Below are 21751 nucleotides of genomic sequence, written 5' to 3' on the forward strand. Positions count from 1 at the left end.
GGGTTCAAATCCAGCCCGGGCCCGCCAAACAACAATGACAGCTGCAATCAAAAAATAGCCGGGCGTTGTGCAGGCACCTGTAGTCCCAGCTACTTGGGAGGTGGAGGCAGGAGAATCACTTGAGCCCAGGAGTTGGAGGTTGCTGTGAGCTGTGATGCCACAGCACTCTACCCAGGGTGACAGCTTGAGGCTCTGTCTCAAAAAATAAATAAATAAAATACAATTTAAAAAAATAATAATAAATAAATAAATAAATAAAAATTAAAAAAAAAATTTATTTGTAGGACGGCGCCTGTGGCTCAGTGGGTAGGGCACCAGGCCCATATACCGAGGTGGCAGGTTTGAACCCAGCCCCGGCCAAACTGCAACAAAAGAATAGCCGGGCATTGTGGCGGGTGCCTGCAGTCCCAGCTACTGGGGAGGCTGAGACAAGAGAATCGCTTGAGCCCAAGAGTTTGAGGTTGCTGTTAGCTATGACACCATAGCACTCTACCCAGGACGACTCTTGTCTCAAAAAAAAAAAAAAAATGTGCGCCAGTCGTGGTGGTTCACCCCTGTAATCCTAGCACTCTGGGAGGCCAAGGCAGGTCTATTGCTTGAGCTCATGAGTTCAAGACCAGCCTGAGCAAAAGCAAGATCCTGTCTCTTCTAAAAATAGAAAAACTGAGGCAAGAGGATCACTTGAGCCCAGGTGGGAAGTTGCTGTGAGCTATGATGCCATGGCATTCTACCCATGGATGACAGCTTCAGACTCTGTCTCAAAAAAAAAAAAAATGTGTTCTTTTGGTTTTTTGTAGAGACAGAGTCTCACTTTACTGCCCTCGGTAGAGTGCCATGGCGTCACACAGCTCACAGCAACCTCCAGCTCTTGGGCTTAAGTGATTCTCTTGCCTCAGCCTCCCGAGCAGCTGGGACTACAGGCGCCAGCCACAACACCCGGCTATTTAAAAAAAAATGTGTTCTATTACTCAACTTCATCATCAGATCCTGAGGGACCCACATCTTTGTTTTTTTTATTTTTTATATTTTTATTTATTTATTTATTTATTTTTTGATTAAGGGACCCACATCTTTGTATAACTGGGATTGGGCACAGGAACTACTTACAGTGGGGTTCACTGTATAGATGTAGATTCCACAATGGATAAGATACATTTAAATTACTTTACTTAGTGATAGAGATCTCATCTCTCTCAGTAACATGCCCCAAGCCATTCTCTGGACAGAGATGTTTCTCTTCCGGAACAAATGCCATTAAGAAAGGGGATGTATGGCTCAGCACTGCAGCACCGTGCGGCTAGGGCACCAGCCACATACACTAGAGATGACGGTTTCCAGGCCAGCCCAGGCCTGCCAAACAACAATGACAACTACAACCAACAAATAGCTGGGCATTGTGGCGGGCGCCTGTAGTTCCAACTACTTGGGAGGCTGAAGCAAGAGAATCGCTTAAGCCCAACAGTTTGAGGTTTCTATGCGCTGTGATGCCCCAGGACTCTACACAGCCCCAGGACTCTACGCAGCGCAATATAATGATACTCTGTCTCAAAAAAAAAAAAAAAGAAAGAAAAGAAAAGAAAGGGGATGTGCTTCTGCCTTATGTTTTGACTCAGAAGAGAAAGGGGATAGGTCTTCAGAATTTCCTATGGCAACTGAAGTAAATGAACTAAGACCCTGGATATCACTTCTTACCCACTTCAGGACTTAGGTCATTTATTCCCTCTTGTGTCCACATCACCATAAATTCCTTCTGAAGGGGGCGGGCACTCGATCGGCAAAGATCTCACAGACCACCAAGGCTTGTACGAAAGTTTTTTATTGGCGAGGGAGGGATGCTGCAGAGCAGCACCAAGGAGGAGAGAAAAGAAGAGAGAGAGAGGGGAGAAAAGAGAGAGAGAGGGAAGAGGGGAGAAACGGAGAGAGAGGAGAGGAGGAGAGAGAGAAAACATGTGCGAGAGAGAGAGAGAGAGAGAGAGAGAGAGAGAGAGAGAGGAGAGAGGGAGAGAGAGAGAGAGAGGAGAGAGGGAGAGAGAGAGAGAGAGAGAGAGAGGAGAGAGGGAGAGAGGGAGAGAGGGGGAGAGAGAGGGAGAGAGGGAGGGAGGGGGAGGGAGGGGGAGAGAGAGAGAGGAGAGAGAGAGAGAGAGAGAGCTATATAGGTTCGGTTAGGGGAATGGTGATAGAGGGTAGAATAGCCAATAAGGAGTCACTGCCCTGGCCGGAAGAGGCGTTAGGGGCAGGCCATAGTTAATCTTGGTCTGTAGAAAGTAGGAGGGGCTTTTCTGGGGGAGGGGCTTTCTCTGGGGCAATCAGCTAACACCTTTTCTACTTGATTGTTTCCATGAGCATTGCAAACATTATAATTTCTCTAATTTAAAAAATCCACTTACCTCAAAATGCACAGTTCTACAATCATAGAGAAGACTTCAATACCCCATTCACAAATAGAACAATCGGACAGAAGATAGTTAAAGAAGTAAAGAAGCTGAACAACATAATAATCCAACCTCATCTAACTGACATATACAGAACATTCTACTCAACGACATTCCTCTCAAGTGCACATGGGACAGTTGTCGGGATATACCTGGAAATACATAAGTTATGCCCCACATTAAGTCTCAATAGATTTAAAAATACATAGATTTTATACAAAATATCCTTTCCAACCACAACAAGATGAAGGTAGATATCAACGACAGAAGGAAAACTGAAAAACTGTTCAATTTGTGGAAATTATGGGCAGTGCCTGTGGCTCAGTGTGTAGGGTGCTGGCCCCATATACCGAGGATGATGGGTTCGAACACGGCCACAGCCAAACTGCAATTAAAAAAGAAAAATAGCTGAGCATTGTGGAAAGCACCTGTAGTCTGTCTCTACAAAAAAAAAAAAAAAAAAAATAGCCGCTCATTGTGGCGGGCACCTGTAGTCCCAGCTACTCTGGAGGCTGAGGCAAGAGAATCACCTAAGCCCCAGAGGTGGAGTTGCTGTGAGCTGTAACACCACAGCACTCTACAGAAGGTGATAAAGTGAGATTCTGTTTCTTTTTTTTTTTGTAGAGACAGAGTCTCACTTTATGGCCCTCGGTAGAGTGCTGTGGCCTCACACAGCTCCTAGCAACCTCCAACTCCTGGGCTTAAGCGATTCTCTTGCCTCAGCCTCCTGAGCAGCTGGGACCACAGGCGCCCGCCACAACGCCCGGCTATTTTTTGGTTGCAGTTTGGCCGGGGCCGGGTTTGAACCCGCCACCCTCGGTATATGGGGCCGGCGCCTTACCGACTGAGCCATAGGTGCCGCCCAGAGACTCTGTTTCTTAATAAAAAAAAAAAAAAAAAGCAGGTCGTGCTTTGAAGGCCTGTTTTCTAGGCTACACACGGAGAACTGGTTCCTTGTTCTTCGCCTAGTGGAAAGTCCCCAGACCTGTGAGCAGAAAGTGCCATGTGCACTCACACGCAGACTTTCCCCGGCTTCTCACTCCTTAAAACTCACCAAGGGCTGGTGCAGAGGCGTCGTCTGTCAACTCCACTAGTTACCAGGCAGTGTCTTAGCATGCCAACCATACAGGGCTCATTCTTAGCCTGGCTGCTTAAAACAAATAAAAAAACCCCAAGAAGGCCAGGTATGGCTAATGCTGATAATCCTAGCATTACGAGAGTCTGAAGTGGGAGGATTGCTTGAAGTCAGGAGTTTGAGACCAGCCTGAGCAAGAACAAGACCCCACCACTGTAAACATAGGAAAAATTAGCCAAGCATGATGGTGTGCACCTATACCTTAGCTACTCAGGAGATTGAGTCATGAGGATTGCTCGAGCCCAGGTGTTTGATGTTGTTATGATTTGTGATGATGCTATTGCACTCTAGCTGTTGTGACAGAGTGAGACTCTGTCTCAAAAACAAAAACAACAAAACAGGGCGGTGCCTGTGCTCAGGGGGTAGGGCGCCGGCACCATATACCGAGAGAAGTGGGTTCAAACCCGGCCCCAGCCAAACTGCAACAAAAAGTAGCTGGGAATTGTAGCCAGCACCTGTAGTCCCAGCTACTCGGGAGGCTGAGGCAAGAGAATTGCCTAAACCCAGGAGCTGGAGATTCCTGTGAGCTGTGATGCCACAGCACTCTACTGAGGACAATAAAGTAAGACGCTGTCTCAAAAAAAGAAAAACAACAACAACCAAAACCCCTAAGAGTGATCTCAATTCAACAACCTAAGTTTACTACTTAGGGAACTAGAGAAAGAATAAACTGAACCCACAGCTATAAAGAATAAACCGAACCCACAGCTATAAAGAATAAACTGAACCCACAGCTATAAAGAATAAACTGAACCCACAGCTAGCAGAATGAAGAAAATAATGAAGATTGGGGCGGCGCCTGTGGCTCAGTGAGTAAGGCACTGGCCCCATATGCCGAGGGTGGCGGGTTCAAACCCAGCCCCGGCCAAACTGCAACCAAAAAGTAGCCGGGCGTTGTGGCGGGGCACCTGTAGTCCCAGCCGCTCGGGAGGCTGAGGCAAGAGAATCGCATAAGCCCAAGAGTTAGAGGTTGCTGTGAGCCGAGTGACGCCACAGCACTCTACCAAGGGCAGTACAGTGAGACTCTGTCTCTACAAAAAAAAAAAGAAAATAATAAAGATTATAGCAGATGTAAATGAAATAGAGAATAGAAAGAAAAATAAAGAAAATCAATGAAACCAAAAATTAGGCTGGGCATGGTGGCTCACGCCTGTAATCCTTGCACTCTGGGAGGCCAAGGTGGGTGGATAGCTTGAGCTCGTGGGTTCGAGACCAGCCTGAGCAAAAAGCAAGACCCTGCCTCTACTAAAAATAGAAAAACTGAAGCAAGAGGATCACTTGTTCCCAAGAGTTGGAAGTTGCTGTGAGCTATGATGCCATAGCACTCTACCCAGGACAACAGCTTGAGACTCTGTCTCAAAAAAAAGAAGAAGCTAGACAAGGAGGAGCTCTTATATCCCTGTGAAAGCACCAACTTGCCTTGCCTGAGTGAGTCTCTTGCCTTAGTGATCTCTGATGGACCTGTGAACACTGCTAGCTAATTCACCAACTCCTATTTTTCTTCGGCAAGCACAACTTTTCTGACAACATCTTCTGGTCTGCTCAATCCTAAAACATTGTCAGGCTCTGCAATTATGCACTGCCTCCAGGTCTCAGGTGCCTGAATACCCAATCCACAGCCTCATAAAGTCTATGAAATGCTCTGTAGAACTTAAGATAGCATCTAATTGGCCACTCTGAACACAGGAAGAGGGTAATTCTAATTCCCTTTAATGGCTTTGGAAACCTTACCGAATTAGCCCCCTACTTATCTCTTCAAACTCATCTCACGCCACCCTCCTCCTTGCTTACAAAGTCCTAGCCAAAATGATCTTTCTGTTTCTCAGGTACTCCAAGCTCATTCCCATGTTACAACATTTGCACTTGTGTGGCTCTCTTCTGGAATGCTCTGTCCCCAAATGTTTGCATGACTAACCTTATCATTATTAGTTTTTCAGCTCAAATGTGAGCTCTTTGGAAATAACTTCCCAAAGACCATCAGTCTATATGGCATCACTGTCTTTCTTTTTTTTTCTTTTTAAGAGACAGAGTCTCACTTTGCCACCCTCAGTAGAGTGCTGTGGCATCACAGCTCACAGAAACCTCCAACTCCTGGTCTTAGGTGATTCTCTTTCCTCAGCCGCCCAAGTAGCTGGGACTACAGGCACCTGCCATAACGCCTGGCTATTGGTTTCTTGTTTTGTTTTGTTTTTTTAGCTGGGGCCAGGTTTGAACCCGCCACCTCTGGTATATGGGGTCGGTGCCCTATTCCTTTGAGCCACAGGCGCCTCCCTTGGCTAATTTTTTGTTGCAGTTTGGCCAGGGCCAGGTTCAAACCTGCCACCCTTGGTATATGGGGCCGCACCCTACCCACTGAGCCACAGGAGCCACCCTCTTTATTTTCTTTTTATTTTCCTTTCCATTTATTTATTTATTTAGAGATAGAGTATCATTCTGTTACCCTAGGTAGAGTGCCATGGCATGGAAATGTTGCAGGAAAATAAGGCCTAGGGGCACCACCTGTGGCTCAGTGAGTAGGGCGCCAGCCCTATATATGAGGGTGGTGGGTTCAAACCAGCCCCGGCCAACTAAAACAGCAGTGGCAACTACAACGAAAATAGCCAGACATTGTGGCAGGCACCTGTGGTCCCAGCTACTCAGGAGGCTGAGGCAAGAGAATCGCCTAAGCCCAAGAGTTGGAGCTTGCTGTGAGCTGTGAGGCCACTGCACTCTACCAAGGGCGATAAAAGTGAGACTCTGTCTCTAAAAAAAAAGGAAGACAAGGCCTAACGCAGAGAAAGAACACCCAAACACCAGGTTTAAAAGAGAATGGACTGGGCGGTGCCTGTGGCTCAGTGAGTAGAGCACCAGCCTCATATGCTGAAGGTGGCGGGTTCAAACCCGGCCCTGGCCAAACTGGAACAAAAAAATAGCTGGGTGTTGTGGTGGGCGCCTGTAGTCCCAGCTACTTGGGAGGCTGAGGCAAGAGAATCGCTTAAGCCCAGGAGTTGGAGGTTGCTGTGAGCTGTGTGATGCCATGGCACCCTATATAGGGCCATAAAGTGAAACTCTGTCTCTACAAAAAAAACAAAAACAAAAAAAAGGAAAAAGAGAGAACGGACTTTATTCTAGCCAGTGGAGCAGTGGTACAGAAGAATTCAAAATGGACACGCTCCCGACTGGCTCAGGCTTTTCCTTTTTATCTCCAGTCAGAGTTCCAGCCCATGGGTACCTTTCTAATTGGTCAGTTGGAATCAAGCTGGAGAAATGGGCTCTGGCTTTTACAGAAGCAAATGCATGCATTTATTTCCAGGTCCCAGGAAGTTAAGTCTACAAATTCCTAACAGCTGAGTCACCATGGGGAGGACCTTTGCAGCTGTGTCCTTGGGCCCTCCTTGAGAAGACCTCTGTTCTCTTAAACCTTACTTTTTCCGGATATCTTCTCTCAATAGCTCACAGCAACTTCAGACTCTTGGCTCAAGGGATCCTCTTGCTTGCTTCATCCTTCCAAGTAGCTATAACTACGAGCACCCACCACAATGCCCAGCTAGTTTTTCTATTTTGAGTAGAAAGGGCATCCAGTGCTTGCTCAGGCTGGTCTTGAACTAAGCTCAAGCAATACACCCACCTCGGCCTCCCAGAGTGCTAGGATTACAGGTGTTAGCCACCATGCCTGGCTACTGTCTTTATTTCCTCCAGAGCAATTTCTAGTCTTGGACTTTTTTTTTTTTTTTTTTGAGACAGAATCTCACTTTGTCACCCTTGGTAGAGTGCCATGGCACTATAGATCACTGCAACCTCAAACTGTTGGCTCCACTCATTCTCTTGCCTCATCCTCCCGAGTAGCTGGGACTACAGGCACTCGCCACAACACCTGGCTATTTTTAGAGATGCGGTCTTGCTCTTGCTCAGGCTGGTCTTGAACCCATAACCTCAGGCAATCCACCCGCCTCAGCCTCTCAGAGTGCTAGGATTACAGGTGAGCCACTTGCCCTGCTTACTCCTGTACATCATTGTTTATTTATTTATTATCAAATTCTACTCTCTAAAAAGGCATCAACTGGATTCCGGAAGAAACAAGAGCGTGGCGTGAGCATGGGGAAGCAAAAGAAAACAAGGAAGTATGCGATCATGAAGTGAATGCTTAGTCTCAGGGATCAGAGGCTTAAAGAAAAGGACAGATTGAAAAAGAAAAGGACAGATTGAAACCTAAAAAGAAAGAAAAGAAAGATCCCAGGGCGGCGCCTGTGGCTCAGTCGGTAAGGCGCCGGCCCCATATGCCGAGGGTGGCGGGTTCAAACCCAGCCCCGGCCAAACTGCAACCAAAAAATAGCCGGGCGTTGTGGCGGGCGCCTGTAGTCCCAGCTGCTCGGGAGGCTGAGGCAAGAGAATCGCTTAAGCCCAGGAGTTGGAGGTTGCTGTGAGCTGTGTGAGGCCACGGCACTCTACCGAGGGCCATAAAGTGAGACTCTGTCTCTACAAAAAAAAAAAAAAAAAAAAAAAGAAAAGAAAGATCCCAGCACATTAAAGGAAAGAGAAGTCCCCCAGCACCCTTCCTGCTTATTCTTCCAATATAATACACAACTGGCCCCACCTTACCACATCTTGGTTGATACCAACATTATCAACTTTTCCATTAAAGCCAAACTGGACTTAGTGCAGTCAATGATGGACTGTCTGTATGCCAAGTGCATTCCTTGTATAACTGTGTAATGGCTGAAATTGAGAAATTGGGGCAGAAGTATCGAGTGGCCCTCAGGATTGCCAAGGATCCAAGATTTGAACGATTACCATGCACACACATAGGAACCTATGCAGATGACTGCTTAGTACAGAGAGTAACTCAGCACAAGAGTTACATCGTGGCCACGGTTGACTGAGACCTTAAACGAAGAATCCGAAAAATCCCTGGAGCTCCCATCATGTATATTTCTAACCACAGATACAATATTGAACAGATGCCAGATGATTATGGAGCCCCTCGGTTCTAATTCTTTTTTTTTTTTTTGTAGAGAAGAGTTTCACTTTATCGCCCTCAGTAGAGTGCCGTGGCGTCACACAGCTCATAGCAACCTCCAACTCCTGGGCCTCGGCGATTCTCCTGCCTCAGCCTCCCGAGTAGCTGGGACTACAGGTGCCCGCCACAACGCCCGGCTATTTTTTTGTTGCAGTTTGGCCGGGGCCAGGTTTGAACCCGCCACCCTCGGTATATGGGGCCGGCACCCCGCTCACTGAGCCACAGGCGCCGCCCTCGGTTCTAATTCTTATAAGACAATGTTCCTATGCCTTTCTTCAACCAACTTTCTCTGTTAACAATTTGTTAAACATGAAATACTATGAATTATTACTCTGTTCACCTGCTTGCTTTATTATGACCTGGAAGATATGGGTAAATACGCTCACGTTTGGATGCTATTTTGAAAATGATATTTTATCTCATTGATGGTCAAAGATGCAAAATCTCACGAAGAATGCTTTATCTTTTTTTGAGTCCTGTTGCAGAATGTGGTAATTATAGTTAATATTAGAGTAATATACATTTTGAAATTGCTAAGAGAGTAAATTTGAAATGTTCTTACCACAAAAATGTTAAGTATTTGAGGTGGTGGCTATATTGACTAGTTTGATTTATTTATTCCCCATTGCATTCATAGATTATAACATCACTGTGTACTCCATAAGTTTATACAATTATGAATTGTTGGTTTACAATAAAAATAAAATTTTTGCGTCTTTTTGTAAAATAAATAAATAAATAAATAAATAAATAAAAAGGCATCAACTGGGTGGCACCTATGGCTCAGTGAGCAGGGCGCCGGCCCCATATACCGAGGGTGGCAGGTTCAAGCCCAGCGCCGGCCAAACTGCAACAAAAAAATAGCTGGGCGTTGTGGCGGGCGCCTGTAGTCTCAGCTACTCAGGAGGCTGAGGCAGGAGAATCACCTAGGCCCAGGAGTTGGAGGTTGCTGTGAGCTGTGTGATGCCATGGCACTCTACCGAGGGCGAGAAAGTGAAACTCTGTCTCTACAAAAAAAAAAAAAAGGCGTCAACTGATAAGATTTTCTGCAATGGGGCGGCGCCTGTGGCTCAAGGAGTAGGGCGCCGGTCCCATATGCCAGAGGTGGCGGGTTCAAACCCAGCCCTGGCCAAAAAAAAAAAAAAAAAAAACAAAAAAAAAAAAAAAAAAAACCAAAAAAAAAAAAAAAAAAAAAAAAAAAAAAAAAAAAGATTTTCTGCAATGATGGAAAATTTTAACTTTTTTCTTGTAGAGACAGTCTCACTTTATCACCCTTGGTAAAGTACTATGACATCACAGCTCACAGCAACCTCAACTCCTGGGTTTAGGCAATTCTCTTGCCTCAGCCTCCCTAGTAGCTGGGACTACAGGCACCTGCCACAACACCTGGCTTTTTTTTTTTTTTGTAGAGACAGAGTCTCACTGTACCGCCCTCGGGTAGAGTGCCGTGGCGTCACACGGCTCACAGCAACCTCTTAACTCTTGGGCTTACGCGATTCTCTTGCCTCAGCCTCCCGAGCAGCTGGGACTACAGGCGCCCGCCACAACGCCCGGCTATTTCACCCGGCTTTTTTGTTGCAGTTTGGCCGGGGCTGGGTTTGAACCCACCACCATTCATATATGGGGCCGGCGCCCTGCTCACTGAGCCACAGGCGCCACCCAGATGGAAATTTTTTTTTTTTGCAGTTTTTGGCCGGGGCTGGGTTTGAACCCACCACCTCCGCATATGGGGCCAGTGCCCTACTCCGTTGAGCTACAGGCACTACTCTGGAAATTTTTTAAATCAGTGACATTTTCTCTCCCCTCAGAAAAATAAGTAACGACTACTTGCCAATGTGACTTCTAAGCACTTGAAATGTGGCTAGTATAAGGGAGTAAATCAATTTTAAATTTTATTTCTTTTTTTTTTTGTAGAGACAGAGTCTCACTGTACCGCCCTTGATAGAGTGCCATGACGTCACACAGCTCACAGCAACCTCCAGCTCTTGGGCTTACGCGATTCTCTTGCCTCAGCCTCCCGAGCAGCTGGGACTACAGGCGCCCGCCACAACGCCCGGCTATTTTTTTTTTTTGTAGAGACAGAGTCTCACTGTACCGCCCTCGGGTAGAGTGCCGTGGCGTCACACGGCTCACAGCAACCTCTAACTCTTGGGCTTACGCAATTCTCTTGCCTCAGCCTCCCGAGTAGCTGGGACTACAGGCGCCCGCCACAACGCCCGGCTATTTTTTGGTTGCAGTTTGGCCGGGGCTGGGTTTGAACCCGCCACCCTTGGCATATGGGGCTGGCGCCCTACTCACTGAGCCACAGGCACCGCCCTACGCCCGGCTATTTTTTTGTTGCAGTTTGGTCGGGGCTGGGTTTGAACCTGCCACCCTCGGCATATGGGGCCGGTGCCCTGCTCACTGAGCCACAGGTGCCGCCCGTAAATTTTATTTCATTTTAATTAATCTAAAAATAAATAGAGTGGGTGCAGTAGCTGACTCCTATAATCCTAGCACTCTGGGAGGCTGAGGCAAGAGGATTGCTTAAGTCTAGAGTTTAAGATTGCTGTGATCTATGATGCCATGGCACTCTACCCAGGCTGACAAAGTGAGACTATCTCAAAAAATAAAAAGATAAAAATAAATAATTACAGGTGGCGCCCATACACGGAGTCTGGCAGATTTGAACCCAGCCCGGGCCTGCTAAACAACAATGACAACAACAACAACAAAAATAGCCAGGTGTTGTGGTGGGCGCCTGTAGTCCCATCTACTTGGGAGGCTGAGGCAAGAGAATCACTTAAGCCCAAGAGTTTGAGGTAGCTGTGAGCTATGACACTATAGCACTCTACCCAGGGTGACAGCTTGAGTCTCTGTCTCAAAAAAAAAAAAAAAAAAGTTACATATGGCAAGTGGCTACAGTACCAGACAACACAATTCTAGTATGTAACCTCTAAGAAAGCAGGAACCTTGTTCATTTCATGCTTTGCCATACCCTCAGAACCTAAGGTATTAAACACTTCTTTTAAACTACTAAATTATTAAATACTCCTAACCAAAATATTCTTAGGAGGATAAATTCTTGCCAAAGTCTAAGGTTTGGGTTGGGTGTGGCCAGCACTAGGTCATCTGTTGATTGACTTTTGTTTTGGGAGTATCAAGAGGAAGGTCAAGGTCAGCTGGGTGGCTCACGCCTGTAATCCTAGCACTTTGGGAGGTCAAGGCTGGTGGATTTCTTGAGCTCAGGAGTTCAAGACCAGCCTGAGCAAGAGACCCGCATCTGTACTAAAAATAGAAAAGCTAGCCTGGCATAGTTCTACAAATAGCTCAGTAAGGTCTCATAACCTTGGTATATCAGTGTCTCACAGCTGTGTTCATGTCAATGTGTGGTGGTGTTTTGCTGAGTGGCATTTGTTATTGTTTGTTTGTTTGTTTTTTCATAGAGACAGAGTCTCACTTTATTGACCTCTGTAGAGTGCCGTGTTGTCACACAGCTCACAGCAACCCCCAACTCCTGGGCTTAGGCGATTCTCTTCCTTCAGCCTCCTGAGTAGCTGGGACTACAGGCGCCTGCCACAATGCCCGGCTATTTTTTTGGTGCAGTTTGGCTGGGGTCAGGTTTGAACCCGCCACCCTGGTATATGGGGTTGATGCTCTACACTGAGCCACAGGTGCCACCCAGCATTTGTTATTGTTGTTGCATGTTTTTCTGTGATGTAGGGAATATGTTGAAGCTTGAATTAGAACAACAAACAAACATTAAATTTCTTGTTAAATTTGGCAAGAGTGGAAGTTAAGTCAGTGATATGTTAGTCCAAGTTTATGGCGATGATGCCATGAAGAAAAGGGCAGTATACGAACAGATTAAACATTTTTTTTAGGATATAAAAGCATAAGTTTATTTTACATTTTAGAAAGAGAGAGAGAAGAGAGTGGGGAAAGAGAGACAGAAAAAGCAGGGAGAAAAAAGCAGGGAGATGGCATAGCATCTCAAAGAGAAAAAAAGAAAGAATGGGGTGGCGCCTGTGGCTCAGTGGGTAGGGAGCCGACCCACTGAGGGCCAAAGGTGGTGGGTCGGGCCACAGCCAAACTGCAACAAAGAAATGGCCAGGCATTGTGGCGGGCGCCTGTGGTCCCAGCTGCTGGGGAGGCCGAGACAAGAATCGCCTAAACCCAGGAGTTGGAGGTTGTTGTGAGCTGTGACGCCACTGCACTCTACCAAGGGCGACAAAGTGGGACTCTATCTCTTATAAAAAAAAAAAGGAAGAATGCCCACCTGATCAAATATTTTTCTAAGGGGAGAGAAAGCATCACTGATGAGGAGAGATCAGGGCAGCCAGTAATGATCTGAACTGACAAAAACACTGCAAAAATTCTTTTTTTTCTTTTTTTGGCCAGGGCTGGGTTTGAACCCACCACCTCTGGCATATGGGACCAGCGCCCTACCCCTTTGAGCCACAGGTGCCGCCCAACACTGCAAAAATTCTTTAAATTATACATCAAAATTGTCAGCTGACTGTATCATAGCAGACCAAGTAAACATCAATAGAGAAACAGGACAATCTTAATTGAAAATCTCAGCATGAGGGCGGCTTCTGTGGATCAGTAGGTAGGGCCCCTGCCCCATATACCGAGGGTGGAGGGTTTGAACCCAGCCCTGTCCAAACTGCAACAAAAAATAGCTGGGAGTTGTGGCAGGCGCCTGTAGTCCCAGCTAATCGGGAGGCTGAGGCAAGAGAATCGCGTAAGCCCAAGAGCTGGAGGTTGCTGTGAGCTGTGATGCAATAGCACTCTACTGAGGGCAACAACGTGAGACTCTGTCTCTAAAAAAAAAAAGGAAAGAAAATCTCAGCATGGAGAAAGGTGTGTACAAAATGGTCCCAAAGGAATTCACTGATGAACAAAAGCCAAGAGTCCACAGGGCACTGTCTCTGAGGAAGTTTTTAGTCAGTAAACAAATAACTGTATTGGAACACCCTCTCTACTCACCTGATCTGGCTCCCAGTGACTTTTTTCCTTACCTGAAAATAAAGGAAATATTGAAAGGAAGACAATTTGATGGCATTCAGAACATCAAGGGTAATAGAACAACAGGTCTGATAGACATTCCATAAAGGGTTTCAAAATCGCCTTGAAGGGTAGACTAGGCACTGGCGTTGGTGCATAGCTTCCCAAACGGAACACTTCGAAGGTGGCCATAATGAAATTCAGCAATGAGGTATGTAGCACTTTTTGTAGGATGGGTTTGTAAACTTAATTGTCAGACCTTGTATGTCTAATTAGTCATGGCAAGTTGACTGTGACTAAATAGTCTCTAACAGGGAGAGCTTCAAAGGGCTAATTGTTTTCTCCAGGGAGAGCTCCTCAATACCAGACCCTTTTGTCTCATTAGCCAAGGGCCTCCCCAATAATTAGAAATTCTCCAAGCATAGTCTTTCCACGCTAACATACTTGCAGTATTTTTCCGGGGGCCTACACACTAGAGACAACTTAAGAAAAATCTTTGGGGGCGGCGCCTGTGGCTCAGTTGGTAGGGCCCCATGTACCGAGGGTGGCGGGTTCGAGCCCGGCCCCGGCTGAACTGCAACCAGGGAATAGCTGGGCGTTCTGGCGGGCGCCTGTGGTCCCAGCTACTTGGGAGGCTGAGGCAAGAGAATTGCTTAGGCCCAGGAGTTGGAGGTTGCTGTGGACTGTGTGAGGCCACGGCACTCTACCGAGGGCCATGAAGTGAGACTCTGTCTCTACAAAAAAAAAAAAAAGAAAAATCTTTGGGCAGCACCTGTGGCTCAAAGGAGTAGGGCGCCAGCCCCATATGCCAGAGGTGGGGGGTTCAAACGCAGCCCCAGCCAAAAACTGAAAAAAAAAAAAAAAAAAGAAAGAAAGAAAAATCTTTGAACACACGCCTTTTCTGCTTGCTCCTTGTATCTGCGGATTGAAGCTGGGAATTCTGCCAACGTAAACACTGCTTTTCAGGAAAACGCAGAGCTTCCCAACCATGTTTGAGAGCTCTGCCCCAGACGATAGCTCCACAGTATGCTCATGAGGTAATCTTGGATTGAAAAGGTTCACAATTTAGGGCAGCGCCTGTGGCTCAGTGAGTAGGCCCCATATGCTGAGGGTGGCAGGTTCAAACCCAGCCCCGGCCAAACTGCAACAACAAAAAAAATAGCTGCGGGTGGCGCCTGTGGCTCAAGGAGTAGGGCGCTGGTCCCATATGCCGGAGGTGGCGGGTTCAAACCCAGCCCTGGCCAAAAACCACAAAAAAAAAAAAAAAAAAAAAGCCGGGCGTTGTGGCGGGCGCCTGTAGTCCCAGCTGCTTGGGAGGCTGAGACAAGAGAATCTCGTAAGCCCTAGAGTTAGAGGTTGCTGTGAGCCATGTGATGCCACGGCACTCTACCCGAGGGCGGTACAGTGAGACTCTGTCTCTACAAAAAAAAAAAGAAAAGGTTCACAATTTAGAGGCCATAAAGCTCCAACTGGAAAGAAGGCATCCTTCCTTTTCCCTAGTAGGGTAACATTTATTGACATACACAAAGTGTTGTAACTCTTACAGTTCCATCTGCTTAAACCAGGGATGACATGCACGGAGGTTGGCGAGCTGCCTGAACAGGGGCTCCTTCCCCAGGGTGAGAGCTCGGTTAAGCGTGCCTAAGAGGAGGGGGGTCAGAGAGAGGACTCCGGGTAACAAATTCACAGGAGTCTACATCTTCATAAAGGATTTCTGAAAGTTCTGCTGTGATGGTCATGTTGCTCTGGGAGATGAGGATAGGAGTACAGGTGTGAGTCTGCTTACGTGGGAAAGAATAGGAAACCATCTAAGACAGCGGTTCTCAACCTGTGGGTCACGACCCACAGGAACTGTATTAAAGAGTCACGGCATTAGGAAGGTTGAGAACCACTGGTCTAAGGGAACCACGTGCCTGAGGGTGGGCTTTCTCTGGGTGCATACTGCTGTCCAGACCATATTCTGATACCGCAAGTCCCTCTTTGGTATTTTTCTTACAGATAAACAACAGAAGATGTTGGCCAAGACAGTCTGTGGTTAGAAAGGGCCCCCAGCAGCTCTTCCAATCACCTCTGTGCTGAGGAGGGCACTGCTGGAAGAAGGATGGGCAATTAGGGAGAAGGAGGATTTTTGTGCCATTGCTTGTGCGTTTATCTAATGGGTACCCAATAAATAAGCACCCTCCTCATTTCTTTTTCACCAGGTATTCATTTATTTCAGCTAGTTAAGGTTCTGTGATCTACCTCAGAAATTCCCCCCAGCCCTTGAGCTTCATGTACTTTTCCAAAGACTTTAAACAGTTTGAAATATCTCCAGTAAAAACACCTCCACAACATTTATCTGCAGACTGGTGCATGCTCAGCATTGGTATTTGGTGGAATAGTCCCTGGGAGACACAACCAGGCCAAGACCTTGCGGGCCCCATAGTACATGGTCTCTATGACGCCCACCACCTCCGGCTTGTCCTCCATGGCCCAGTTAATCTTCTTGTTGTTGCCAGTACCAAAGGTGATGTACTTGTTCCTGAAGAAAAACAGTATAGTACATGGATCATATAACTCATACATTTTGTTGAAGTCAGATACTTCTGTAAGATCCACAATGTAAGTAACCAGAAAATTTTTAACTTTAAAACAGCTGGGATTTCCAAATGGGGCTCATAAAAAAATGAAGAAGACCCCATTATCTGCCATTTCTTCTCAGCTAGGCTGTACATAACCTCATCTATTTTCATACATGTAGGGTCCCAGTCATGCCCAAACTGAATGATGACAACCTAGCCTTCGTCCAAAATGATGGCCAGTGCAGAAACTTTTTGTTGTTGTTGTTGTTTTAGAAATAGGGTCTCACTTTGTCGCCGTTGGTAGAGTGCTGTGGTATCACAGCTCACAGCAACCTCCAACTCCTATGCTTAGATGATCTCTTGCCTCAGCCTCCCAAGTAGCTGGTACTACAGGCGCCTGCCACAATGCCCGGCTATTTTTTTGTTGCAGTTTGGCCGGGGCCAGGTTCAAACCCGCCAATCTCGGTATATGGGGCCAGTGCCCTACCCACTGAGCCACAGCCACCGCCCATAGACAAACAGGAGGTATAACACTCTGCAGTTACCTCTGCAAGGAGGTTCTACTGTTTCTGGAAAAGCAAGTCAAAAGAATGCATTAGTACAACAAGGTTACAAAGTTCTGGGCATTGGCTTAGCGCTTGTAGCACAGTGGTTACGGTGCCAGCCACATGCACTGAGGCTGGCAGGTTCGAACCCAGCCCGGGCCAGCTAAACAACAATGACAACTGCAACAAGAAAAATAGTAGCCAGGGGCGGTACCTGTGGCTCAGTGGGCAGGGCACCGGCCCCATATACTGAGGGTGGCGGGTTCAAACCCAGCCCCAACCAAACTGCAACAAAAAAAATAGCCTGGCGTAGTGGCGGGCACCTATAATCCCAGCTACTCAGGAGGCTGAGGCAAGAGAATCGCCTAAGTCCAAGAGCTGGAGGTTGCTGTGAGCTGTGATGCCATGGCAGTCTACTAAGGGCAACATAGTGAGACTCTGTCTCAAAAATAACAAAGTTGGTTGGTGCTTGTGGCTCAAGGAGTAGGTCGCCGGCGCCATGTACCGGAGGTGGTGGGTTCAAACCTGGCCCTGGCCAAAAACTGCAAAAAAAGAATAAATAAATGAAAAAATAAAAATTAAAAAAAAAGTTCTGGGCATCAAATCTTTCTGAGAGCTGTTTATTCTGGCCCTGCAGTTGCTAAGCACCATGTGGAGATAAAACTCATGGCTACAGTCTCACCAATTCAAGGCCACATACAGCAGCTGACTGTAATCACAGTGTTGAAGGAAAGTACTACCAAATCCAAAAAGGGGGGGGGACCAGATATGTAGCAGCACCCCTCGCCCCCTACCATACGAATGTGACCTTTTGTAACTGTCCTAGGAAATAGCCCCGAGCTGAAGCAGATAACTGGTAACTGGTTCTGAAAGAAAAAAGCTAAGCAAATGTTTAAGTGCTGATCTTGTCTTAAGACAGATGAGTAATGAACCAGAGTTCTTCTTATCTGGAAAAGCCCCTATGTCTGCTACCCCTCCCTAAAGCCTCTGTTATGTCTGCTACCCCTCCCTACTTTGAGGTTTTTGCCTTTATAAGCTTGTAAAACCTGCTGTTCAGGGCTTGACTCCTCGGCTCCTAAAAGAGTTGCGAGTCAAGCCCCAGCATGCTGGAATAAAATCCTCTTGCTATTTGCATCAAGCGCCGTCTCTAGCGGTTGATTGGGGTCGTCATCGCTCAGGGCAGAGTGGGGGGTCCTGCCCCAAGTCTTTCAGTGTGAATATGAAAAACTCATTTGAAATATGAGGAAGCTAAAAACACTATTAAAAAATATTTTCTTGGGCGGTGCCTGTGGCTCAGTGAGTAGGGCGCCGGCCCCATATACCGAGGGTGGCGGGTTCAAACCCGGCCCCGGCCAAACTGCAACCAAAAAATAGCCGGGCGTTGTGGCGGGCGCCTGTAGTCCCAGCTGCTCGGGAGGCTGAGGCAAGAGAATCGCGTAAGCCCAAGAGTTAGAGGTTGCTGTGAGCCGTGTAACGCCACGGCACTCTACCGAGGGTGGTACAGTGAGACTCTGTCTCTACAAAAAAAATAAATAAAAATTAAAAAAAAAAAAAAAATATTTTCTTATGGCTCGGCGCCTGTGGCTCAAGCAGCTAAGGCGCCAACCACATACACCTGAGCTGGCGGGTTCAAATCCAGCCCAGGGCCTGCCAAACTGACGGCTGTAACCAAAAAAAAAAAAAAAAAAATAGCCGGGCGTTGTGGCGGGCGCCTGTAGTCCCAGCTACTTAGGAGGCTGAGGCAGGAGAATCCCTTAAGCCCAGGAATTGGAGGTTTCTGTAAGCTAAGATGCCATGGCACTCTACCCAGGGTGACAGCTTGAGGCTCTGTCTCAAAAAAAAAAAAAAATATATATATATATAAATATATATATATATTCTTGCTTATGGAGCCTGTTACAGCATCAGCATAGCTCACTGCAAACTTAAACTCCTGGGCTCAAGCAATCCTCCTGCCTCATGCTTCCAGTAGCTGGAACTACCGGAATGTACCTGATTTTTCTTTCTTTTTTTTTTTAATTTTTTTTTATTTTTAATTTCAGCTTGCTTGTTCATTCTTCTTCGTTTGAGGTACTCTTTTTTTTGTTGTTCATTTTCTTCTTCCTCTGGCGATGCTCTTTCCCATTGCCTCCCCAGTAGCTGGGATTATAGACTCCCACCACAATGTCCGGCTCTTTGATGTTAGTAGAGACGGTTTTGTTTTTTTTCTTTTGTAGAGACAGAGTTTCACCTTATTGCCCTCGGTAGAGTGCCGAGGTGTCACACAGCAACCTCCAACTCCCGGGCTTAGGCGATTCTCCTGCCTCAGCTTCCCGAGTAGCTGGGACTACAGGTGCCCGCCACAACGCCCGGCTATTTTTTTGTTGCAGTTTGGCCGGGGTTGGGTTTGAACCCGCCACCCTGGGTATATGGGGCCGGCGCCCTGCTCACTGAGCCACAGGCCCCGCCCTAGGAATGGGTAACTCTGGCTCACTGCTGTTCATACTGGTCTCGAACCTCTGAGCTCAGGCAATCCACCTGCCTCGGCCTCCCATAGAGCTGGGACTACAGGCATGAGCCACCATACCCAGCCATGTACCCGATTTTTCTTTTTCTTTTTTTTTTTTTTTTTGCAACTTGTCATCAATTTATTAAACGGTTGACTTATGCATCTGCAATGGTGACTTCAACCTCAACTCCTGGCTCAATACTGATGGAGGTAATCTGCTTAACAATCTCAGAAGGGCTGTGCAGGTCAGTGAGTCGCTTGTGGATTCTCATCTGGAAGCGATCCCAAGTCTTAGAACCTTCACCACAAGGAGTTTTTCTTGTATTGATTCTCAAAGTCTTGGTAGGCATCCGAACTGGTCCTTTCACTTTAAGATTCTTCTCCTTTGCGCCTCTGATCAAGTCAGCACACACCTTTTCCAGGGACTTTACGTTGGGGCTGGTGAGAGTAATTCTAATTCGGTGAATTGCCATCTCTGGCTCCACAGGTGTTTTCCCGGTATCTTTAAAAGCCATGGCTGCAGCGCGGCTTCCTGACCGACTTGTTCCTCTGCGAGAGCGAACAGCGGTGAGTCAGGAGCAGAAGCGAGCACAGCGCCCCTCCGCGGAACCTGCACACCGCGTCTTCCTTGAAAAGCTTTTTTTTCTTTTTTTTCGCAGTTTGGCCGGGGCTGGGTTTGAACCCGCCACCCTTGGCATATGGGGCCGGTGCCCTACTCACTGAGCCATAGGCGCCACCCCCGATTTTTCTATTTTTGGTAGAGACAAGGTCTTGCTCTTGCTCAGGCTGGTTAAACTCCTGAGCTCAAGGGATCCTCCCTCCTCGTCCTTCCCAGAGTGCTAAGATTACAGGTGTGAGCTGCCGCGCCTAGATCAATTTGATAAGTTTGATATTGTTACTAGCAATGACACAGGAAAGGGACTTCCAATTCTGGGAGCCAAAAGGATCCTTGGCTTCACAAAAGAAAGAATCCAAGAGATGGCCCCCTGGTGACTCACCCCATAATCCTAGCACTCTGGGAGGTCAATGCAGGAGGGTTGTTTGACCTCAGGAGTTTGAGGCCAGCCTGTGCAAGAGTGAGACCCTCCCTCATCTCTACTAAAAATAGAAAAAAATTAGCTGGGTGTCATGATGGGTACCTTAGTCTCAGCTATTTCGGAGACTGAGGCAGGAAGATCACTTGAAGTGACTCCCCAGGAGTTTGGGTTTGCTGTAAACTAGGATGGGCCACGGAACTCTAGCCTGGAGCAACAGAGTGAGATTCTGTCTCAAGAAAAAAAGAGAGAAAGAAAGAATTCAGGAGCAAGCTGACAGTGTAAAGTGAAAGTGAGATTTCTTCAGGAAGTATAGAAAGTCTACTCCACAGAGAAAGCAGGGGTTAGTTTTCCCTCCAGAAGAGGACTGGTTCCTGTTGCCTCTCTATTTAAGCAATGGTTTAATCTAGGGTTAGCAAGGGGAGGAGTATTTATGTAACTTGTCCTGCCTCCATCTTGTTTTGATTCAGGTAGATTGAAACTTTGAGACTTCCTGACTTGGTTAAACACTGCACAAGTAAGCAGTGCTCAAACTAATACCCGAAACAGTTCCTAAAGCAACACCCAAACCAATGCCCACAGCAGTACCTGCCAGTTCCCCTTCTCAGTATCATGAATCCATTAGCTATGAATTTAACCTATAAGTTGCACAAACTATGTATAAGGTAGTGGTCAACTTAAGCAAGTCACAAAGCCGGATGTAGAGCAATAGCTAAAGTTTATTTGGCACCTCAGTGAAGGTGAAATACTTGGGGCAGGACCCCCCACTCTGCCCTGAGCGATGACGACCCCAATCAACTGCAAGAGACGGCGCTTGATGCAAACAGCAAGAGGATTTTATTCCAGCATGCTGGGGCTTGACTAGCAACCCTTTTAGGAGCCGAGGAGTCAAGCCCTGAACAGCAGGTTTTACAAGCTTATAAAGGCAAAAACCTCAAAGTAGGGAGGGGTAGCAGACATAGCAGGGGCTTTAGGGAGGGGTAGCAGACATAGGGGCTTTTCCAGATAAGAAGAACTCTGGTTCATTACTCATCTGTCTTAAGACAAGATCAGCAGTTAAACATTTGCTTAGCTTTTTTCTTTCAGAACCAGTTACCGGTTATCTGCTTCAGCTCGGGGCTATTTCCTAGGACAGTTACAAAAGGTCACATTCTTATGGTAGGGGGCGGGGGGTGCTGCTACATATCTGGTCCCCCCCCCTTTTTGGATTTGGTAGTACTTTCCTTCAAAGGCAGGCTGAGACTCAATAGGCATCAACCCCAAAGGGCAAAAATGTTTGTCTTTTAAAGGTTTTAGGTAGGGTAGGAGGGGGAGAGTGTTAGTTTGGTGTGCTAGTGATATTGCCAGGTGTGGTTCCACCTACTTCCCACTGAGACTGTTCTGTTTGGTTATGGTTTAGCCTTGCTGCAGCCCCTATGTTCGCTAGTTCCTCGTTTCTTCCAGCTGCGTCCCAGAACGAGGTGGTTTCAGTGGAGGTTACCGAACAGCCAAATGGAGTGTCTTATGCTCAAAATGGAGTGGCCTATGCTTGCTCAGTTTTTGGAGTTCCTCCGACCAACCTGGGGCGGCGC

General features: G+C 47.0%; 1 protein-coding gene and 2 pseudogenes across 1 annotated transcript; 1 reads left to right on the forward strand and 2 right to left on the reverse strand.

Moving 5' to 3' along the window:
* The first annotated feature begins 7641 nt into the window (after positions 1-7641).
* Positions 7642-8537, forward strand: LOC128574491 (rRNA-processing protein FCF1 homolog; annotated as a pseudogene).
* Positions 8538-15908: 7371 nt separating this feature from the next.
* On the reverse strand, positions 15909-16117 carry LOC128574688 (thioredoxin-like protein 4A; annotated as a pseudogene).
* Positions 16118-19270: 3153 nt separating this feature from the next.
* LOC128574492 (40S ribosomal protein S20-like) lies at positions 19271-19754 on the reverse strand. The gene has a single exon (XM_053575086.1). It carries the CDS (start codon positions 19659-19661, stop codon positions 19302-19304), a length of 360 nt encoding a protein of 119 aa, XP_053431061.1. The 5' UTR covers positions 19662-19754; the 3' UTR covers positions 19271-19301.
* Between the last annotated feature and the right edge of the window lie 1997 nt (positions 19755-21751).

This window comes from Nycticebus coucang, chromosome 22 (genome assembly GCF_027406575.1).
Source record: "Nycticebus coucang isolate mNycCou1 chromosome 22, mNycCou1.pri, whole genome shotgun sequence".
NCBI classification, from domain to species: Eukaryota; Metazoa; Chordata; class Mammalia; order Primates; family Lorisidae; genus Nycticebus; species Nycticebus coucang.

Excerpts from the sequence above, each read along its gene's own strand:
- LOC128574492 (XM_053575086.1), bottom strand. The coding sequence starts at position 19,661 with ATGGCTTTTAAAGATACCGGGAAAACACCTGTGGAGCCAGAGATGGCA.